General features: G+C 37.1%; 1 protein-coding gene across 3 annotated transcripts in view; it reads left to right on the top strand.

Moving 5' to 3' along the window:
* Positions 1–19,186, top strand: part of ANKRD10 (ankyrin repeat domain 10) — a 38,271-nt gene extending 19,085 nt beyond the window's left edge. Inside the window, exons 4-7 of one of the 3 annotated variants that reach the window (XM_075424827.1) lie at positions 10,710–10,945; positions 14,577–14,672; positions 16,190–16,222; positions 17,588–19,186. In XM_075424827.1, the coding sequence (XP_075280942.1) occupies positions 10,710–10,945; positions 14,577–14,672; positions 16,190–16,222; positions 17,588–18,054 (832 nt within the window). In that variant the 3' untranslated portion in view covers positions 18,055–19,186. Of the gene's footprint in view, positions 1–10,709; positions 10,946–14,576; positions 14,673–16,189; positions 16,223–17,569 lie in introns of all 3 variants that reach the window. The other 2 variants (XM_075424844.1, XM_075424836.1) reach the window with 2 other exon arrangements.
* The last annotated feature ends 1,376 nt before the right edge of the window (positions 19,187–20,562 follow it).

Genomic DNA, 20,562 nt, shown 5'->3' with positions numbered 1-20,562 from the left:
TAGGTTTTTAACATATGCTTGTTTTTCTTGCCTAGCTAACTTAACTACCAAACTTCCAATACTGAACTGCAGTCCATTTCTGGTGTTAACGTATTTGTGAAGTGTCATCACTGTGTCATCTTTTTACTTTAGAAACTGTACTGTTACATTGATTCAGTGTACAAGAATCAACATCCTACTTCCTTATGGTCATTAACCGCATCTTGAGAATAATGCTTCAGGTTTTTACTGATGTATTTGTTCAGGAATAGGATTTAGGTGCTTTTTCAGCAGAGTGGTTCTTACCTGTTAATTAGTATATTAATATTTATATAATCTGTTTGGTACTTTTCAACCTCAGACCACTTTGTACATGATTCTTTTTGCAAACCCGATTGCCTGCTCTCCAGATAGCAGTTAAACTGCTGGATTAACTACTGTTGTTGCCTCATCAGACAGTGGAGTATAGTTGAGGAAATAACCTGGCTGTTCTTTCATTGTATATAACAAGCATTTTAAGGGCCACCACTATAGTATTCTTGCAGTGACCGTTCTGCAGTATGGAGGCTATGGGTGTTGGAATTCATTCTTCCCTTCTGACCTTATGTAAATTCTTAAGGAAAGGCAAAGTCAAAGTAGTTTGTACATTTCAGTAGTGAAACTCTTAATTCTCTTGCAATAATAATTAGAAGTAAAGCTTGCTAGTTTCTTCCATGTTTGGTTTCACGCTTGATTGCCATCCTTGTCGAAGAACTTAATGTGGCTTGTGGGAGGTTGTGACCCTGAAGTAATTTGGATTTAGTCTCAAGGAAAGATTTGGAAATACTGAAGCAGAACATACATGTGCTGAGAACTGATAAAAAGTGGAAGAGAGAGGCACAGTCTTATAGTAAACCAGGATGAAAAGGGTAGTTTTTGGTTACAACTGTTCTGAATAATTGCAGGAAGCTGAGGCAAACTGTTAACTAGTGAGTTCCTGTTTAGTTTGAGAGTGGGTTATTCTTAGTGGGGATGGAATAACAACAGTAGCTACTGACATCAGTTCAGAAATAGAGAAGAATGTGAGAGGTTGTGTTTTTTTATGAATGAAGTTTAAATCCTTCATTAAAGCAATGAGATTTTGTCACCTTTCTGGAACGTAAGGGAAGTTCACAGGATACGGGTCAGCTTGATAGGGGAGCTTATTCGTTAGTGACGAGCCTTTTGATTTATAGCACTGGTTTCTTGGCTTTTCTTCAGTCCAAAAGAGCTGGGTAAAGAACACTGAAGTGTTACCAGCACTTCCAAGTGACAATAGCTCAGATTTCAGACATGAATGTTAGGATTTTTTTGTTGAGCACGATCTGCCTTCCCGTGTGATACTGTGCTAATGTTCACTGTGCAGTTTCCCTTTAGATAGGCAATTTTTTCTGTAAGAGGAGCTATTGCTGGCAACAGAAACCTGGATGTGATCAGATGGAGAAACCGAAGTGTCACGAAGTGGAACTTCGCCAGAGTACAAGTTAGATACAGCGGTAGAAACAACGGTGTAGTATATTCCCAAATACTATAGTCTGATTAGTTCTGATGGTTAGTCTGGACATTGGTGGTGGTGGTGATCTGTATGGGTGCTGTGGTTGATCTGCTGATACTTTTTGACGGATATGTGATGATAGAATTGTTAATTGCAACCTGTTTGCTCTAACTTCTGCTGTGTTGATTTGGATTTTGTTGGCTATTCTAGTTATTGTCTTAGTGGTAAATTTGATCATAGTTCAACTACTACCTTTGAACCTGGACAAAAAACATTAGGCAGCTGTGGTGTGGCCCAGAACATGTTCAAGTTGGTCAGGAAAGTTTTCTAATACATCAGGTGCAACAGGTTACAAGATGCATCTCATTGCATGGAGGCTTAACAGATCCTGGAAGAGCTTTCCCTATGACTTAGGGAAAAGGTTACTCTTTTGTTTCCTTCTTTGTTTTCTGTTTGGTGTTCCTCATCCATGGTAGACATATTTTCTTTTAAATGGAGAAAAATCTAAGTTTAAAAAACTCTTTTGTGAAGCTCATTTTAAGTGGTTTTATGCACTTCAGTGGTTTCTTAATCTGAAAGATCTTCTGTCTGCCTGAATAACAGCACCAAGTTACTTTTGTCACCAAAAAAAAAAATTGTGTAGTTTGATAGTCTGTCTCTCCACGCCGATTATGGGAAAATAACGAATCCATCTAACACCTTTATTCCTTTCATTCTTGATTTTTTCTTTTGGCACAAAAATACTTCAAAATTAATTTACCTCTTTTCTTTAGTTTTATCCCCATGCTCTTACTATATCCATGCTTTTTGTACTAAATGTTTTGAACTTTCTTCCATTTTAGGCACATTTGAGAGAAGCTTGCTTTCTGAATTTCTTAAATTCTAGGCTGTTACTAGTTATCAGTTGCTATGTTGAGGAGGAGTAATGATTTTACTTGCTACTAGAGGCGTCTTGGCAGAATCTGTATTGCGAGGCTGTTTATCTCTTCAAGTCAGAGTTTGCACTGAACCTTTCCTTAATAGCCTTCCATAAAGCTTTCCTCATTGTAAGCAACTTTGTCTGCAATTCCTGGTCTATTTCTAGAAACATGATAGCAGCAGCAGTGATAGTTCTCATTTTCATAAAGTTGGCTGGCTAAGTAACTGTTGTATTGTCTTTGGACTTCAAAGTGGCAGCAAGTACTGAAAAGATGCTTACCTGGAATTCATTTTTGCTAACAATCTAGGAAATACTTATTTTCATTTTAATAGGGAAGGTCTTTTCTGTTATGCTGCATTGCAGTCAGACTGTTAAGTGTTACCATAAGTCTTGCATACCTTCCTTTTGTGAGTTGTGTTTAGGAATAACTTCTTACGTAATTGGATATGAATTTAAAAATATTCTCAATTGATGATACCAGGCAAAGATAGGTGAGCTGTGTTGTTTAGGCAAAATTTTGCGTGGAAATGTGAATCATTTTTACAAGACATTGAAAATGGAAGTCCATTGTTTGAGGTCTGTCTTAAAGCATATAAATTGGAATACAGATACAGCAATAAATCACCGCCTGATGGTGATGCTTGTGGTGATTCTAACATTGCCTACCATGGTTATTGAATTCTGTCTTCTGCCAGCATTTGCTCAGTTGTGAGTTGAAGTATCTAGGAGCTGATTATAGCTGCATAATTTGTAGTGCACCTGGATTTTGATGTGAAAAAAATAGCTTCACAAAGCAGAGCTTCCTTCTTTCCAGTGTTCCATCTTGTTACGATTTTGGAGGATGTTCTGAGAAACTCTACCATTGTTTTTAAAAGTCTAAAATAATTTCAGCTGCCACATGTTTTGTTGTGAAATAAAAACTTGGCACCAACTCGTACTTTTGTAGATGCCCAGTATGTAATTCTAGCATGAATTGTTATAGCTGTCCCCAGCAGTGACACACGTCTGTTTAGTTACGAATATTTTTCTCTTAGTATCTGAAAAAAACATGTTTGAAACTATTTAACAACTTTTGTATTTGGACACCAAAGGGTTAAAACACTTAAAGTTTTGTATCTTAAAATCATTTTGCTTTAGAAATTTCAGACTAGTATACTGATGTTTATATAGGAAACGTTTTTTTCTCACTGTGGGCGTTCTAGTGTTCTGATCTTTTTTTTTGTTCTCTTTCTTCTTCTGTTTTGTTTTTAATCCTTGTATCTGCTAATTTTTGTATAGGAATAGTTACTAATTCTTTTGAGATACAGCCTACTAAATTTAAAGTAATTGAAGCCATGAGTTGACCGGTAATTTTAATCCATTCTATATAAATTTCGGTGAAGAACTGACAAATTGGTTTCAGGATGAAAGTAATAATGCTTTAAAGGCATAAAAGGCTTAGTATCTTGTTGTTAAGGTGGTCACATGATAATGGCTTACATATTGAATAATGTGCTACAGCACTTTATGTATGTTAATGTAACTTTTAATCTTAATGTTGCCTGCAAATATGTGATCCCTTATGATATAAGTTTCCTGTTTATGCACCATTGCCCGTTTAAATCAAACAGAAGATTCTGAAACTGTAAAAACTACACATGTCAATGTTTTACAGCTACGTAATTCGAATTGACTTGATTTTTTCAAGTAATCCTAGAAAGGGGGAGCATTCCATATAGAAACTGCTGAAACTGCCACAGGTGCTTCTCCGAAAACCTTACAGTTGTGGCATTGAATGTTCAGTATCGCTTCCTTTCTGCACACAAGGCATACTGTTGAGGTATTTGTTGCGGTGATTGGTTTTAATGCTAATCTAGGAATTCAGATATAGACTCTATAGATTTGCATGCTTTGCTTACCCTAATTTACAATTATCTACATTTTTATTTGTAAACTAACAATAGATAAGTTGAGATCAGTATTTTTTAACAGATATGACATTGATATACAGAAACTGTGGTTTATTTTCTTAGATTGTCGCATGGCATTAACAAAAGCACAGTAAGCTGTAGGTGGTGTAATCACTATTTAAAATTAAACATTTAGGGGATTTTTTTACATATACTGATGTTTTTTTCAAAAATATTTACTGTTGACTTTTTGCAGCAAACGTTTTGTTTTTCAAGGTATGTGACATTATAAGTGGAAGATAGTGTATTTCAAATGTTTCTATGCTAAAGACACATAAGAATGTACTTGCTCTTTTTCTTCCAAGAAATGTAAAAAATACAAACGTTTGAAATGACTTAGAATCATGCTTTAGAAGTAAATTCAGTATAATGTATAGTTCAATGCAAGAAGCACAGGTCTTTATCTTTTTTTCTACAGATCCTTCTCAGAGTAAATTTTGTAAGTTATCTTGGACTAAATCTTTCTTAGATGAAGGTAGTTACATTTAAACAATCCCGAGTTTTGTTTTGCTTTGGTTTTTTACTGTCTATAACTTAATCATGGTGGAAGTGTCTTGCTTATTATTTTTGAGAGCTTGCCACATTTTTTTTCTTGCATTTAGTGAACTTGTAAAAACAACAAGTTGTGGTTAGATTGAGATAATAACATCCTCCTCAACAGAAAGTTAACTTCGTATTTCTGTATACCAATCCTGTTTGGTCAGATAATGTATTTACCTCTTTTGCTGTTGAACAACAATTGTAGTACACTCACAGCCAGCATTTTTAAAAGCGTTTCAGGAAGAAGAAAATATCTAAACATATGCTTCATCAGTGTCCTCTTTATAGCTGCTTTAATTTGATACCAGGACTCTCAGATGACTTGGGCTTTTAAAATGGGAATTCTGATGGTGTCAACTGAAGGGAGAAAAATGGATTAAATTTTTTTTTTTTTTTAAAAAAAGCCCTCTTCATGCAGAGATTAGTCACTTTTGAAGACTGCCTGTGGACATCACTTGATGGAAGAAGAAGAATGTGTTGTAAGACTGTTTTTTTTTAAGCACTGTAGAAGGTGTGTGAATAAACGTATATACAAAAGTCAAAGCTTTAAGTCAATATAACAGTGCACATTTTGAGCTTATTTATAAAACACCTGTCACTACACAGTAATTCAAGTGTTAAATGTGATCTGTCAAGGAGCTTCAAGATCACCTGCTTCGTCTCATCCATCTCCAGACTTTCCTCAACTTTTTTCATGGATTTTTTTTTTCTGTTTATAAAACTTTATGATGTGAAAATGTATCTTTCGAATTAGATTTGTCTTTCTTCTTTTGCTTTGGAGTTAGCATCTCAAATTTCTGTACTTTGAGGAAAACCTTACGTCTTTATGATTCCTGGCTCCTGGATTTTAGCCTGCAAGAAGGCTGAGGGTAAATAGTATCGTACTTCATGATTCTAATTGTTTCTGGAAATAAAGAGTTACATGGAAGTAATGAACAAACTATAAAGCAAAAAAAAATACTGCCAAGTGAAAGAATATTAACAGGACTCATTCGTTTTTCGAGTTGCTTTGGGAAATGATGCAAGGTGTGTGTCTTCTAAGCATAGAGTGAATTGATTTTCTGACCATTCACCAAGACTGCATTTAGTCCTGGGTAAGGTTAAGCAGGCAATTTTTCTCCCATTTGTCAGTTCAAGCCTTCATATATGTTCCTGTCTGGAGTAGGTGCTAAAAAGGGAATTACCTTTTCATAACTGTAGTTTTCAGTGTCCTTTCTTCAGTCTTTCCACCTGTTCCTTAGCTGGGATGATGTCCTTCAGAGATGTCTTCGGTTTTTTACTTTTCATTTTTTTTACGGGAGAGGGAGGGAATCAAGTTTTTGGAGCACAGCTGTCTGTTTTGACAGTAACTTAGGCCAATCTTTAGAAAATACTGCACCAGGTCAATGAATACTGTTTTATAAAACAATGACTAATCATAAAATGCATGTAACTTTTCAAGGCTTAGCCTGATTTTTTTAAATCTGACTTTCTTCCATCCTTCCCAGCCTTCCTTACTGGTAGCTTCTTCCTTCGTAAGTTCATCTTTGAAAAATACCAATCTATGTAACTTGTTACTTGCCTAGTCTTGTTTCAGCTAGATAGCCCAGCTTGGAGAAAACGATGAAAAGAAATACAAGCTTGTACTGAAGTTCGACATCTTTGTCAAGGCTGGGAAAAATCCAAAACTCAAACAAAACAAAACAAACCCACCCCCCCACCCCACCCCCCCCCCCAAAAAAGCGAAACTAAAACGAAAACCGTGAAACCTGCAGGAAATTCCCTTACTCGTTTTTAAATTCTGAGTAATGATGTTACAGGAATAGAGCTGTCATATTTGCTATATGATTAGCACTTATAAAAGGGCAGCTTGCATGAGGATTTAATATCAGTGTGTTCTGAACTTTGCAGTTGCCACTATTTCAAGGTGTTCAGGGTAAAAGATCAAAACTGGTACTGAAGGGATTTTCAACTTAAAAAAATGGAAAGTAGGTGGAAAAGAAGATTTTGAGACATGCAATTTTGAAGTATTTCTGTCTGTTGTCCAACAGTTTACTTTTTTTTTTTCCCCCCACTGCTTTTCTTTCACAGCCCAGGTCTGGAAGTTAATTGCAGTTATAATGTCCTTTATCTAGTCAAATCCTTTTTCAATATGTAGGCAGCTATGAGAAATGAAGAGAAATAGCTTTCAAGGGACATGTGGAATAACTGTAGTAGTTGAAAAATCTACTTAAACGTAGTGAGTACCTCTGAGTTTCCTGTTCGTTGATTTGGGTTTTTTAACAATACAGTCCATGTCATATATAGTCTACTTCACAGCCAAATGAATCTTCAGTTACTACTCCTTCTTATTTTCACTTGATAGTCAGCTTACATATAATTGCAGTTCATAACCAAGGATTGATATGAGGATAACACAGCAGAGATTAAACTTCATCTTATGTGTAGTTGGGGCAGTGAACCGTTGCTGTTTTCATCCCTATAATGGAGTCTGTTTACAGAAATGGCTTTTAAATTCTTAGCTCATTGACTAAGCCAAGGTAGCTGCTTCATTTTCAGACACTGGCAGCATTTGAGGTAGACCATACACTGCAAATGTAGTAATAGATGTGTTCCCAGTTCCTTGTACTGTGACCACTCCAAGTCCAGATTAATGCTTTTAAAGAATGGTCTAGTAGATGTCCTTGCTTTTCATTCATTCACTTACTCCAGGGTTTCTAGAAGATCTGTATAAGACTGTACTTTTCTGTTATGCGCTCAGAGTCCTCACAGTGATGGCAGTATTTCTGCGTATTTTGGAAATACATCAAACTTATTCCAGTTTGGTAAAACTCTGTGATACCTGTTAAGAGCATTTTCTTTCCTACTTTGTGCATGTGGCTAATTGAGTTGGCCATTTTTTCTTGGATTACTTGCATTGTGTTATGATGAGCTAGTATAGCACAGCTAGCTCTTGCTGCCTTTTGTGTTCCCACTGACAGATTTTCTTCCTTGAGAAGACTAAAAAAATCAGCCAAAGTAGGTGGTCTTTTTTTTATTTTTCTAGCCTGTTTTTGAGACTTCAGAGTTTCTGCCAATTTTGTCAATTTCTCATTTTCTCCTTCCCATTAATACTGGAGTGCAAGTTTAATTGAGATTTGAAAAGATTTGAAAGTCCTAGAATAACCAAGCTTTGATTCAATTAATGGAAATTGACAGCTGGATGTAGAAAAAATACATTAGTGTTCCCACCGAGAGGGAGCAGAGAGAACTTAACAGTTATGTTCTCTTTCATAGCAGCTGGCCAACCAGTTTCCAGAGTTACGTAGATCCTGTAATCTATGTGATTTAAGGTTTTTCCTCTTTTTTTCATTACTAACTTCTGAACACAGGAAGTTCTCTTGAAATTGATAGGTTAAATTCAGACTCAGATTTTTGAGAGACTTTTCTGAACTCTCAGAAGCAAGAATGTTACGTGTAATTTGAGTGCCTTGAAAACCTATGCAGTATTTCCAGAATACTCTGGTAGAACAAGTAGGCCTTTGTCTACCTGTTAAGAGTAAGCGGTTCAGGAAGAGGTGGGTAGGGGACAGATCTAAAAATATCAAAGGTCATTATGTTTTAAAATCTGACAAATGCTAACTGAAGTTCATTTATTTTGTTTCTGGGAAACTAACTTTTCTTCCCCAGAATTTGGTCATGCAGCCTTACACATTTGCAGCCTAGTGTGTACATTTCCAAATGCCTCTCACAACTTCTACCAACATTCCTTTGGGACATGGTAACTTAACTGTAGTCCCTCTTACAGTCCATTTTTAAAAGCAGAGAGATCGTTCAGTAGCATTTGTAAGTAATACAATTACTCCTCCAGGTTTTATTAAATTAGGTGGTCGGTCAGCAGCATGTTTTGGTCATTTTTGTCTTTGTGTAACTTTTATTTGCTCTTGTTTAGATTTCTTCCACTGTCCTTATGGGGCTTGCAAACTTACAATCCATTTCTGAGAACTGAGCTATTCCCTTTGTCCACAATGGATATGTTGAAATTTCTGCTTCTTAAGTTGCAGTTGCATTGTGTTACATCCATATGCTACACAAGTAAATTAGAACTACCAAAAGAGTACTGAGTGTTGGTTAGCAGGGACTTCAGCAGGCCATTTAGTTCAGCGTGGGAAAAGATTGACTGTATTTTGCAGAACTTCTGAGATCATAATATGGTCATCAAAAGAGGGAGGGAAGAGAACCCTCTGGAGATTCAGCAACCTTTACACTCTGGAACTTTCTCCTAATGCCTAACTTCAGATATCCTTGGTTCATTTTAATTGCATTCATATACTGCTTGCACTGGATGCACAGAACAGATTATTCTCTTTGCAGCTATCATTCATGTATTGGGAACTAATACCTCTACCTGAGGTTTCATTTCTTTTGGGTAACTAGGTTTTTCAGTCTTCTAAAATCGTTCTTTCTAGACAGCTCTTGGCTGTTGCTCTCTGGATTTTCACGAGTAGTCCATGTAATACAGAATATGGTAGTATGGAATGAAATTACCCTGATCTAGCTGAAGGATTTTTCTGATTCTGTAGTATTTTGACTTGTTCTTTCAAATTTTTTGTAAACCAGCAGTATCCATTTATGGAATTAGTCTTGCTGTAATAGTCAGTTTCTAAAGATTTTTTTTTTTAGTCTCATTTTTATAGCAAATGAATTGCAATGATCCTAGGAAACAAAGCTGGGCTTTGTTTTCTTCGTGAGAGCTGGAGTGAGTTGTCTTCTACTTCGTATGAGTTTCAACAGAATCAGGTCTGTTAATCTTCTGAGTTCTTACTGTGTTGGCTGGTCTGATTCTGGGTTTTTAAGTAATGGACTTGTCTAAACTACTGAAGCCAAGAAACAAAAATTTAATTTTCTGACTAGTTAGATCTGTCTAGAAAGGCAGAAAAAACTTAGGATGAGGTTTATTGGCATCTTGCGCTTCACAGTCTCATTTTGTTGTTTCTGGCTCTCGTTTCCAGTTCTGTGCACTTCCTTATGAAGTTACGCTGTATTTCTAAGCACAAACATACTGTGTGTTTGTGCAAATGCGTGTGATGCAGCACTCTTTCAAATAAACCTCTACATTTCTACATGTCCTACCTGGATTAATTTATAATCTCATTGATGCATTAGAATACTCCAAATCCAGTGCAGTTCTCTCGTACATGGAAAGCTCTTGGTTCAAATAACAAAGCAGGTCCCACCACTTATGATGTCACACACTTTGAAATGAGAAACGAACCAGGAAAAAAAGTATAAGCAAAGCATAATTAAGTATAGCATCTTTATCTATCTATCTATCTTTTTCTATATATGTATATATTTTATTGTTAGGAAGAATAGTGATGTTGTTGTTACCTTAGAAACCAGAATGCCATGGACAATTGCCAAGTCATGTTAAGTTTGTTTTGAGTATTTGATCTTTTGCTCAAGTTAAAGCAATAGATTGCAGAATAAACTGCAGAAGATGATAAAATTCAAGGCTTAAATTAGTCTGAAGTTGATGTAATGATGAGGTACTTCAGACAACTTTAGAATAAAGCATTTTGAGACGTTTAAATAGGAAGATTTTTTTTAAGGCACATAGTATATTGATTTTATTTAAAAGTGTATTGTCTCCCAAATTTTGCTTAGAAGCCAGATGTATGTGTGAAAAGTTAAGTTAGTTATAAACTAAGATTGATAACTAATTTCTTAATGGAAATTTGCTAAGTGTATGTTTTCTCTCATCACCAACAGATAGATAGTCAGTAAGGGCAGCAGCAGCAGCAAGCTAGCTTGATGAATGAGTGTAATTCAGTTTCTTTGTATTGTACAGCTTGAGAAATGCCAGTGGCCTGACAGCAGCAGACCTTGCACATACCCAGGGCTTCCAAGAGTGTGCCCAGTTTCTCTTGAACCTCCAGAACTGCCAACTGAATCGTTTCTATAGCAATGGCACCTTAAATGGGGTTCATCAAAATGCAGGTCCCAATCCATTCAGTGGTGGGACAAGTCGAAAGAGATGCTTTGAAGATATGGAGTCTGCTGGAGTGAAGAAGGCTAGAACGGAAGGTGAGACCCCAGAGGTAAAAGGGGTGGGGTGGTACTGTTGCTGAGAAAGGAAAATAAACATTTTAAAGCCTTTCAGAGTGGATGTTGAGTATTATTGACAAACTCACGTACATATCTAATTTACATATTAATACAAGAAGCAGATGAATACAACTATTCCACGCGACAAGATCCCGATTCTCCCTGTCATCATCTTGGTGTGTTCAGAAATTTCTCTTCCCAGAGAGTGTTCAAGTTACATGATGCCAAGAATAACATGTGGAAGAGTGGGAGCTGAAATTAGCTTCTACTCCTTTCTCAATTTCTTCTCCTTCAAGAGAGCCAAATAATGTTGTGTTAATTCACAAAGATGCCTGGATCTTCTGATGGTAATTTTCCACTTCAGGATTAATTCTCAATTCAAAATCTGTTTCGTAGACAACATGGATGAAAGAAATTTAATGCAAAAAGGTTTCTCAAATCAAGAGGGACTATGTCTGTGACATTAAGTTCACATATTTGAAGTTTTTTAGAATCATGTTCCAAGGGAAACTGATATCTTAAAGGAGTGTGTAAGACTAGAATGAGTCTTAAGGATTTGTATTCAGCCTTGTGCATTAAGGATACCGCTGCTTCCTCTGCCAGCAGTGATGTGATAGTACAACCTTGAAGATATTTTTTGGTGGCTATATGAGGAAATCTTTTTTATATCTTATAAACACCTTCAGTAACATGGTAGAGAATATTCTCTGCTTTCTTACTGTTGGTCATCCTATTAAATTCTTATTAAAAGGAATGCAGCATTCTGCACTCAAACCTTGTTTCTTTTTCCCCTGTCTAGCATCAGGAAAGCGTCGTTTTAGGTCTTCATTGAAGACACTTTGTTCAGTTAAAGTTTATAATGTTCTCATAGATGCAGCTTGGAATAAACGAAATAAAATGGGCTCTACAGTGCTTAATTCCAGATAATGAGGAGAATTGAGACCAAAATAACGTTTCTACGTATGACACAGACAACATAAATTGCATAAATATTGACACTCTAGTATTTGCTTTAGTACTTAATATCTGGCCCCTGTTTCAACTGTACCGGGATCAGAGGCCTTAATGTGGTACTCCATAGTATGTCTGGGCTCTGTTACTTCATGTAGTTGGTCTAAACTATGAATAATTTCAGGATGGAGCAGAGTGCCTATGCAATTAAATGCAAGACTGCTTTTCAGGAATCAGGTCCTTTAGTAGCTACGTAGAACATGAAAACTTAGACAATACACAGATGACTGTAACAGCTACAGAAAGATGACTTCAGTGCATTCATGCTCTGTTGCTGAGAGATGCTGCTTGAAGTCAGAGATGTATATCTTTTTGTTTCTAAGAGCTATTCCTCCTCAGTGTTCATAACCAGCAAGCTCTTTCAGTTTTGGAAAATGACACCAGTCTAGTCAATAGGTAGCGTTTCCTCACAATCTGGGAGTGGCACCGGGATAGCTATTTTTATGACGTGGTGCCATGAAATAGCAGTATCTGTATTGCCTTTCATCGTAAACAGTTGGACCAGTGGAGAAGTTAGATGGAGCAAGTAATATGTTTAAGTGAGTGAGATCTCCTAAGCAATTACAGAGATGTTGAAGCAATTGGAGTACACAATTTTTGAACTTTTTACCAGTGTGACTTTAAGACTTTTGCAAGCAAAGCCAAAGGCTCTACAGCATTTCCTTGAAGGTTTTTTAAGTAATTAAGACATACGTCCCAGCTGCAGAAGATAAAGTTTCTGATATGATGTGGTGCTTTCGAAGACCTCAGCATCGGTAATAGCTGTCCTCTCAATGTAAAAAGTCCGTTGGAGTGAGGATGAATCGCTGTTCTTGAGGTGCTTCGTAAACACCAGAGCTGAGTAACGGGAAGTCATCAGTACATCTTTGTGCTTAGCTAGTGTTTTTACAAAATAAGCCCAGTTTTATGGTACTTTTGCCCTTACCAAAGCCACACTGGTCTATTGTCCTTTAAAGATTATTTGCACAGAAGATTTTGTGTTTTCGGAGGGAGTGCAGGCAACCTGTATTTGCAAGGAAGTGTTGGGTTTTGATGGCTGTACCCCCAATTGGAACAATCGCTGTTTTGAAAAAGCGTGCTTCTTGTGACCAGGCACAGTGTATGCCCCTTGCAAGAACCTGTAAGCAGTAGAGTTGGAAGAAGATAAATACTAAGCTCTTTGTCCTGGGATAGCTAAACTGGGCAGTGGGTGGGGTCTACTTAACATGTAACTTTGTTCATACGCACACATGTGTGTCTGCGATCGCATGCGTGATACTAAAAAAAACCTTCTACCTGAAAATTACACAACACTGATGTACAATATACTGTGATACAAGCTAATTACTCTCTAAAAATGGAATACAATAATTAGTTTCAAAGGCTGAAGTTGAACTTAGTAAATAGATGGCCACTTTCAGGATGTGCCCCAAATAGTATTTGCGTTTGACTTAGAAACAGCTGAATTTTATGTCCGTTTTCCTGAAATGGGTTCAAAAAGTTTCCCCCAGCTTCCTGGGCGGTTTGGTGGAGGGTAGTGCACAGGGTGAGGCACGGTGACGGTGGCAGCAAGGGTGTGCTGGTGGCAGCCCGACCACATCCTAGCCCCTGGCCAGCCGGGCTGTGCGTGGGGCCCCGTGGGCTACACTCGATGCTGGCCTGGTGTGGGCAGCCAGTGGCTGACTAGAGGCATTGCCAGCTGTGCCCACCCGTAAACTGGCCATCATGAAACCGCCCTTCTGAACTCCTCTAGGCAACGAGAAAAAACGCCTTGCCTCTCCTGGTTTAGGGTAATTTGAAGCCCACAGATCCAAGGGCCCTGGTCTGCTTTAAGCCCCATGTGAGCTCTTTGGCCCTGAAATGCTTTAGCTATTGCTGAAGGTTCTTTAAAAACGAGTAGTTTATAGAAATTTCTGTTGTGGCCAAGGTAAGGAGGGCTGACTTGCAGTCTATGAGGGTAGCCCTTTATAGCATAATGTTAAGAGTGTGTGCAGCACATACAGAAAGGTGTGTTAGTGTGAGAGCTGTGCAAGGTCTGCCAGGGTAGGACTGGAGCAGTGCCTTGCCCAGCCCATCTTGCTTATTAAAGCATTTCCCACAGCAGTCTAACCACTTGCTGGCTTTTCCCGGGAGAGAGATGTGTTTGTTCAGCTCTCGAAGGGATCCCTGGAGCCTTCTGGTGTGAAGGGGGGGTCTTGTTACTGGGAACTGGCCCTGGGGAGTGAAAGAGGGACCAGTCCAGACCGACAGTAGGCGTTTGAGGCAGAGACTGGTTTTTAGCTCTTGGGCACACTAGTTATAAAGCCTAAATGTAAGTAACTTAAGTTGCTCTTTATTCAATCTCTTAGTACATCAGGCTAATAATTGTTTGATACATAGGTGCAAAGTCTTGATAGGTACACTGCTAATTCTCCATTTTGAGGGGTTAAAATGAACGTGCAAGTACTTAGCATTTTCTTATTCTGCATTTGGAATCTCAAAACACGTCAGAAGCTTTCAGACATGAAAAATTTGCAATTCTTTGTAAAGAGCTTCTGCTTTAGTGATCAAAATACTCATCTGTTTGATGGCTGAGTTTTTGAGTGTGCACCAGTGACTAAACGTGACCTTTTTTTATCAGCTTTCAGCTTTGGTGGCTTAATACCAATGACGAATGGAGGAGTTGAGGACGATGCTGACAATATGCACGTTGATAGAGAGTTTGCTGTTGTATCAGGTGGGAGTGGACAGTTTCCTGTTAACTACAACAACATTCAAATGGTCGAAGACACCAAACAACAGGAGAGTACTTCTGTTGGACCAAAAGAAATTGAAATATACACTGTTTCTGCAATGCAAACTCCTTGTCGTTGCAAGAATCAATATGCATTTTATTTTTAATTTAAGTATAAAACTTAGCCCTTTATTTCTGCACATTGTTGTCTAGCGTCTTGAAAACTATTGTATTGCTGTAACACCCATTATATTGGGGGTTTAGTAGGTATCTAAAATCGGCTGTTTCATGCAACATGTTGTAATGGTGAAAGAGAAGGTTTATTAGTAGTTTGTTATTATTTCAGATAAACAGAAATCCACAATGGCTGTTTCACTTTTAACCTGAGGCTTGCATTACGTTGTGCCTTACTTTTAATTGCTATAATTTCAGGTTAAAGGAAATTCAGAAATAAATTATTCATTTAATTTTCATTTAGTAGACTTAATTGCTAATAACAAGACTTGATAGGGAAACATATCCTAGTGCTTATATAGCTTTGAAAATAACATATGTTACAACTAAACTATATTCAAAATAGTTCAACAGATACCATAAAGAATAGTCTAGACATTACCATGTGGTCAGAACTTGTTCAGACACAGTGATATAAGTGCAGCATCCTGCTGGGGGCGGTGAGGGGGGTGTAAATAAAAGACTGGACATCGCAGGTCTTAAACTAGTATTTGGGACTAACATACCTTGGAAAACAGTTTTTGTGTTTTGTACTGATCTTCATGAAACAGTCAAAATGTTACTAGATGAGTGAATATTAATACTCGCTAAGTTTTTTAAGGGTTGCTTAATCACAATGGTTTTGGTAACCCCAGGATGTGTGGAGACTTTTGATTAAAACTGTCCTGGGACGGCTTTTTCCATGCACTTTGTAGGTAAAGGCATGGAGTTACTGTGATAGTGCATTATTACATTCAGAAATTGATTTCTTACTTTAATTTCCTCTGTGATAAATATGTTTATGCTTTGTACCACAGATCAGATTCACCAAAGGGAATGTTAATTAATAGATATTTTAATATATTAGGAATAAATATATATATATAATCGGTATTTAAAAAGTAGACTATGATATTTTCCAGTGATAATTACTAAGTGTTCTTATTTATGGAAAAATGATTGTCTTTCATAAATATACTCTATTACTATAGGTGCTAATTTTTAACAGATAATAACATTCTATAATTATCACTAGAACTATTCATTACCTACTTTTGCATATTAACTAACAGTAGTGCCATTTTTTTTAAATTTTATTTGGCAAAGCCGGCCTACAAGGATTTCTTTTTAAACAGTTAAAATTTTGCACTTTTCAGTTAATAAACACTGTATGAAATTCCTTCTGTGCGTTTTCATCACTGAAATACTAGCTTTGATGTCTTGATGGGTTTGGGTTTTTTTTTCCACTTTCAATAAGAATTTGTGGTTAGTGAGTTCAGCTGATGTGGTTACTTTAACTCATACAGGGACTAAACAGGAAATTCCAGTTAGTACATCCAGTAAGTTACAAATCAAACACATTTCTTGGCATTGTGCATTGCTGTGTGTGAAGTATCAGTATCGTAATCCATATTTCAAATCGTATCCATGCAAAGGCTTAAGAGAGAACCAGAACTTCAGATTCTTCCTCGTCGAACAGTGGTACGCATTATGTGTCACATAAACAGGAACCCAATGTTTTACAAACGTGGGAAGTTACCAGCAGACTTACTGGCTTGAACTGGAAACACACAGTAAATGCAATCCTATTTTGCGCATAAGTTTATGCATTCATGCATACATAAGCATATGTGCATGTATCCAAGGATAATAACAGAATGTAAAATCTTCAGATGTCAGCATATAGGTCAGTAGTTTCTACGTTTGCCTTGCTCATCTTTACCAATATAGATGTAAATTTTAGATGTCCTTTACCGGTAGGCATTTTTAAGGCAGCATGTATCGCCCATTTTTTGTGCTAGTGCTTGAAGTAGCACTGCAAAAGAATACATTTCAGACATACTGATGAAATCTGTTTATGGAAATAAAAACTGTTGTACTAATTACAAAATTCAAAGGAGAAGTTGCTTTAAAACAGTTGTCTGGTTTTTGCATGCACATTTTTAGAATTTTGTTTCCTATTACTAATCTTTTTTTAGTCTTCTGTGCACTCTGCTGTTGCTATTGTGTGGCGTTTTGCATGTGGATTGTACAGATGTTATTATAAACTTGCCTTTAAATACAAACCTGCCTAGTATGTTATCTAGCAAGCTGCTAGACAAATTGAAGTACTTTCTGAATAAAGGAGCTTTGAAACATTTTATATTAGCACCCCAATATAACATTTCTTTATTTGACCTGTTTCAGTGTATACTGTACTGTAAGAGTTACCACTAAAAAGAAAAAAAAAGAGCCACACATAAATTGCAGCTAAAAAACGAAAAAAAATCCAGTCCGTCACCCTCTCACAGATACCCAGTTCTTGTACATAGATAATCTAATCCCGAGAGAGCATTACAGTTAAGGTGGAAAGATGCCTTTTATTCCACCTTTCAAAACACTGCCCAGAATGTTGTCTGCTACACTTGTTTCATACAGTTAAGTGAAAAAAAATTCTGAGAAGTTGGCTTTGTCTTTTCAAAGATTAATGTAGGCGTATTTACACATTGAATTTAAATAGACAGCTGCGTTTTCAACATAAGAGTCCGTGCTACAAGCTTACTGGTGAGCACTTATTACTTTGAACTACCTATATTGTTAAAGAACGGGTAGATTTATTTTCACAGCTGTGTACGGAAATATCTTTTAAATTAGTATAGTGGAGACATTTTGATGTATTTTGATTTATTGTTAATTGTTGGTGACAGGTGTATTTCTTGATGCAGATATGAATAGCAGTAGCTCCATATTGAATGCACTGACAAATGGATGTGCCATCAATGGACATTTGGATTTCACCGTCGCACAGCAGCTCAGTGGGATGGATGCCAGGCGTGAGGAGTGTTTAACATTAACACCTAACGGAATAATTCCTGGAGTAACTTCTCCCAGTAGGCATCGAATTCATACCAGTAACGGCACCGAGGAGCCAGAAAAAGCCATGAATAATTCCACCGATATGTGTGGATCTCTGCATCTGAATGGAAGCCCGAGTAGCTGTGTTTCTAACCGGCCCTCGTGGGTGGAAGACCCTGGAGATACTTTGCACTATGGACACTATCATGGTTTTGGGGATACTGCCGAGAGCATCCCCGAACTTAGTAGTGTTGTTGAGCATTCCAATTCTGTCAAGGTTGAGCAGCGATACGACAATACTGTCCTAGGCACAATGTATTTGTATCATGGGTCCTAGATGCGTGACCTTTGTATCTAACGCATATTGAAATTGCTACCAAATGAATCTGGGGGGGACAAAATCCTCACACAGCATTAAATTTGAAGATTGCAACTTACTGCTATTTTTACACTTTGTTTATATGAAAAGTAAACCTTTAATTTGACAGCCTTATACAGTAGTTGTAGTTTGTTGCATGTATGGGGCTTACTTAGTGATAAAATAGGTGCTGTTACGATGGAATGTTTTATTATTTTCATTTTTTTATTATGCAATGTTCTGGTTTTGTATTTTTTTATTTCTAAGCTTGTGAACACTATCTTTCCCTTTTTAGAGCTGTTTTCCCTTTTATTAAAACTGTTTAACTGAATTTTGTGAAGAAAATGTTACATATATGCATCACTTAGAAGTAAAGATTTTTCTTTTCCATATCTTCTGCTGAAGCTATGGTAGCAATATCAATACCAGCTATCACTATGCAAGGTTGAAAGTGGCAATCTTCTGGAGCTTCTCTGACTTTACAGTTTGTACATTGGTTTGGAATAGTTAGATGTTCATCTTTAAAGTTTTTGAACACGTCGTTTAGAAACGCAGAGACAAAATGGGAAGAAGTGACCATTTCTGTAGCGTAGAAGTGCTTTTCGTTGTTGGGCTCTTTGCATTATAGAGTGGGGAAGTGGGCTGCCTTTGTCCGGTCGCAGTTGGGTGTGCCTCAGGTTAGCTCTGAATTTGTGGTGGTTTTCTTTGGCTTCTCTCCTTTCTGTGTATGCTTGATATTTTACCATAGCTCACAGACCGGAGGCATGTTGGCACTGTTCTGCTTTGTACGCAGTTTAAAATTGCTGTTACTTGTTATAGAATTTGCCAAGTCAAAATATTTGAGTTTGACTGTCTTGAATATACATTTATTGTCCTTTTTTTTTTTTTTAACATATGCTTTGAAAATGTAATGTTGTGTACTCTTTGGGCTATGCTCACTGAAATTACATTGTATTTAAAGCTTAATACACCAATCAAAATTCATGTAAGTGCACTATATGAGCACTAATAATATAAGTTGCTGCTTTGTGTTATGATAAGTGTCGAGTGGGGAAGAATATGGTAAATGAGATAAGCCCTTTGAATTGTGTTGATTTTTTTGTTCTTGTTTTGTTTAAAAAGGGACCTTTACAAATTGGAATTTAATAAAAATAAACATATTACATTGTGTCTGGATATTTTGTTGAGACATATTCTTACTGGCAATTTGAGCAAGTCTTTAATAGTTCTTAAATCACATTTTCTGCATAATCTTTCTCAGTGCAGTGTGGGATTTCTTGATTTTGTCAGCGTGTGGAAGCAAACGTGAACAGCCCAGTTGGTTGTCCTTGACTGAATCACAGTTACACATACTGGATGTTCTATGCTTGAAGGTTGTATCAGACTTGAACTCCAAAAATAGGTTAAAAATCCTGGTTGTCTGATTTTCATGATTCTCCTTTGAACATTTTTAGGCAAAATGCAACAGACTACAGAGAAGTCAGTGTTTAAATAGACTTTACGTGGTTCACTGTCTACATACAAGATACTCACAGTGTATTCAAATTGAGAGTAACACTGGTGGGAAAACTGACCCGTCTTTTTGCAAATTGTTGGCCAGAATGAGTGAAACTCCCCGGTGCCTTCTGGAGACCAATGAGACGATTAATGCAAGCTGAATCTTACCCGAGAGAAGCTGCTTCTGGCATGCTTGTAACCACTTGCACTTGAACAAGTGCATGCAGGCCCTCTTCTCAGATATTTCGGTTTGCTGATGCAGTGCCCGGAGGCGTGCATGCTATTGCCATCATACTAACACAAAATACTGACTTAAATTTGTTGTAGCATTTGGTTTGGGGATTTTTTTAGGGCTTGCTGCATATGCTTTCTTGTGCTTCTTCAGATAAAGCAACTTGTAGTTATAACAAGCACTGCCATCTTACGTACATGGCTATAAACTGATTCCTAAAGGATTTTCTTTCGGTAACAAGGTTTGCATGTGTCTTTTCAGATGGTAAAATTTTAGGTACGTAATTCTAGTGTGACTGTGTAAGGCAAGGTTTTTAAAAAAATGTGTACATTTGATTTTCATTCACTTGCTTTTCACATCTTTTCACCGAAAAATACCTTGGAAGACACTGTATTTCAAACTCAAAGAGAGAACTTACTGCTTTATTTTAAAAAGCACTTCTATGCCTGTGCATTCAGCCACGTGCTAACAGAGGGACAGATTTCAAGGTCTGTAGATGTCGTCAGGACCCATGGAAGCTAGATACTAAATTCTAACTGAAAGTAGAAGACCAGTGAAGGCCGTATGATGTAGCCACGCTGTGTGGGTTTGCTGGGTAGCTTCCTTTACGGCTAATGTTGCAAAAGGTAGAAGTCTGTGACCGAGTATGGCTCAGCCAAGAGCAAAGATGTATAATTTTTAAAGCATCAAATAATTATTTTACAAGAATTCTGAGACTGCCTTTTTACAGCATTTTTTGAGACAATGCGTGTACTTAC

The sequence above is a fragment of the Opisthocomus hoazin genome, chromosome 1 (assembly GCF_030867145.1).
Source record: "Opisthocomus hoazin isolate bOpiHoa1 chromosome 1, bOpiHoa1.hap1, whole genome shotgun sequence".
In the NCBI taxonomy this organism is placed as follows: Eukaryota; Metazoa; Chordata; class Aves; order Opisthocomiformes; family Opisthocomidae; genus Opisthocomus; species Opisthocomus hoazin.
The sequence above is the reverse complement of the archived record's forward strand: the minus strand, read 5'-3'. Positions and strand labels throughout refer to the sequence as shown.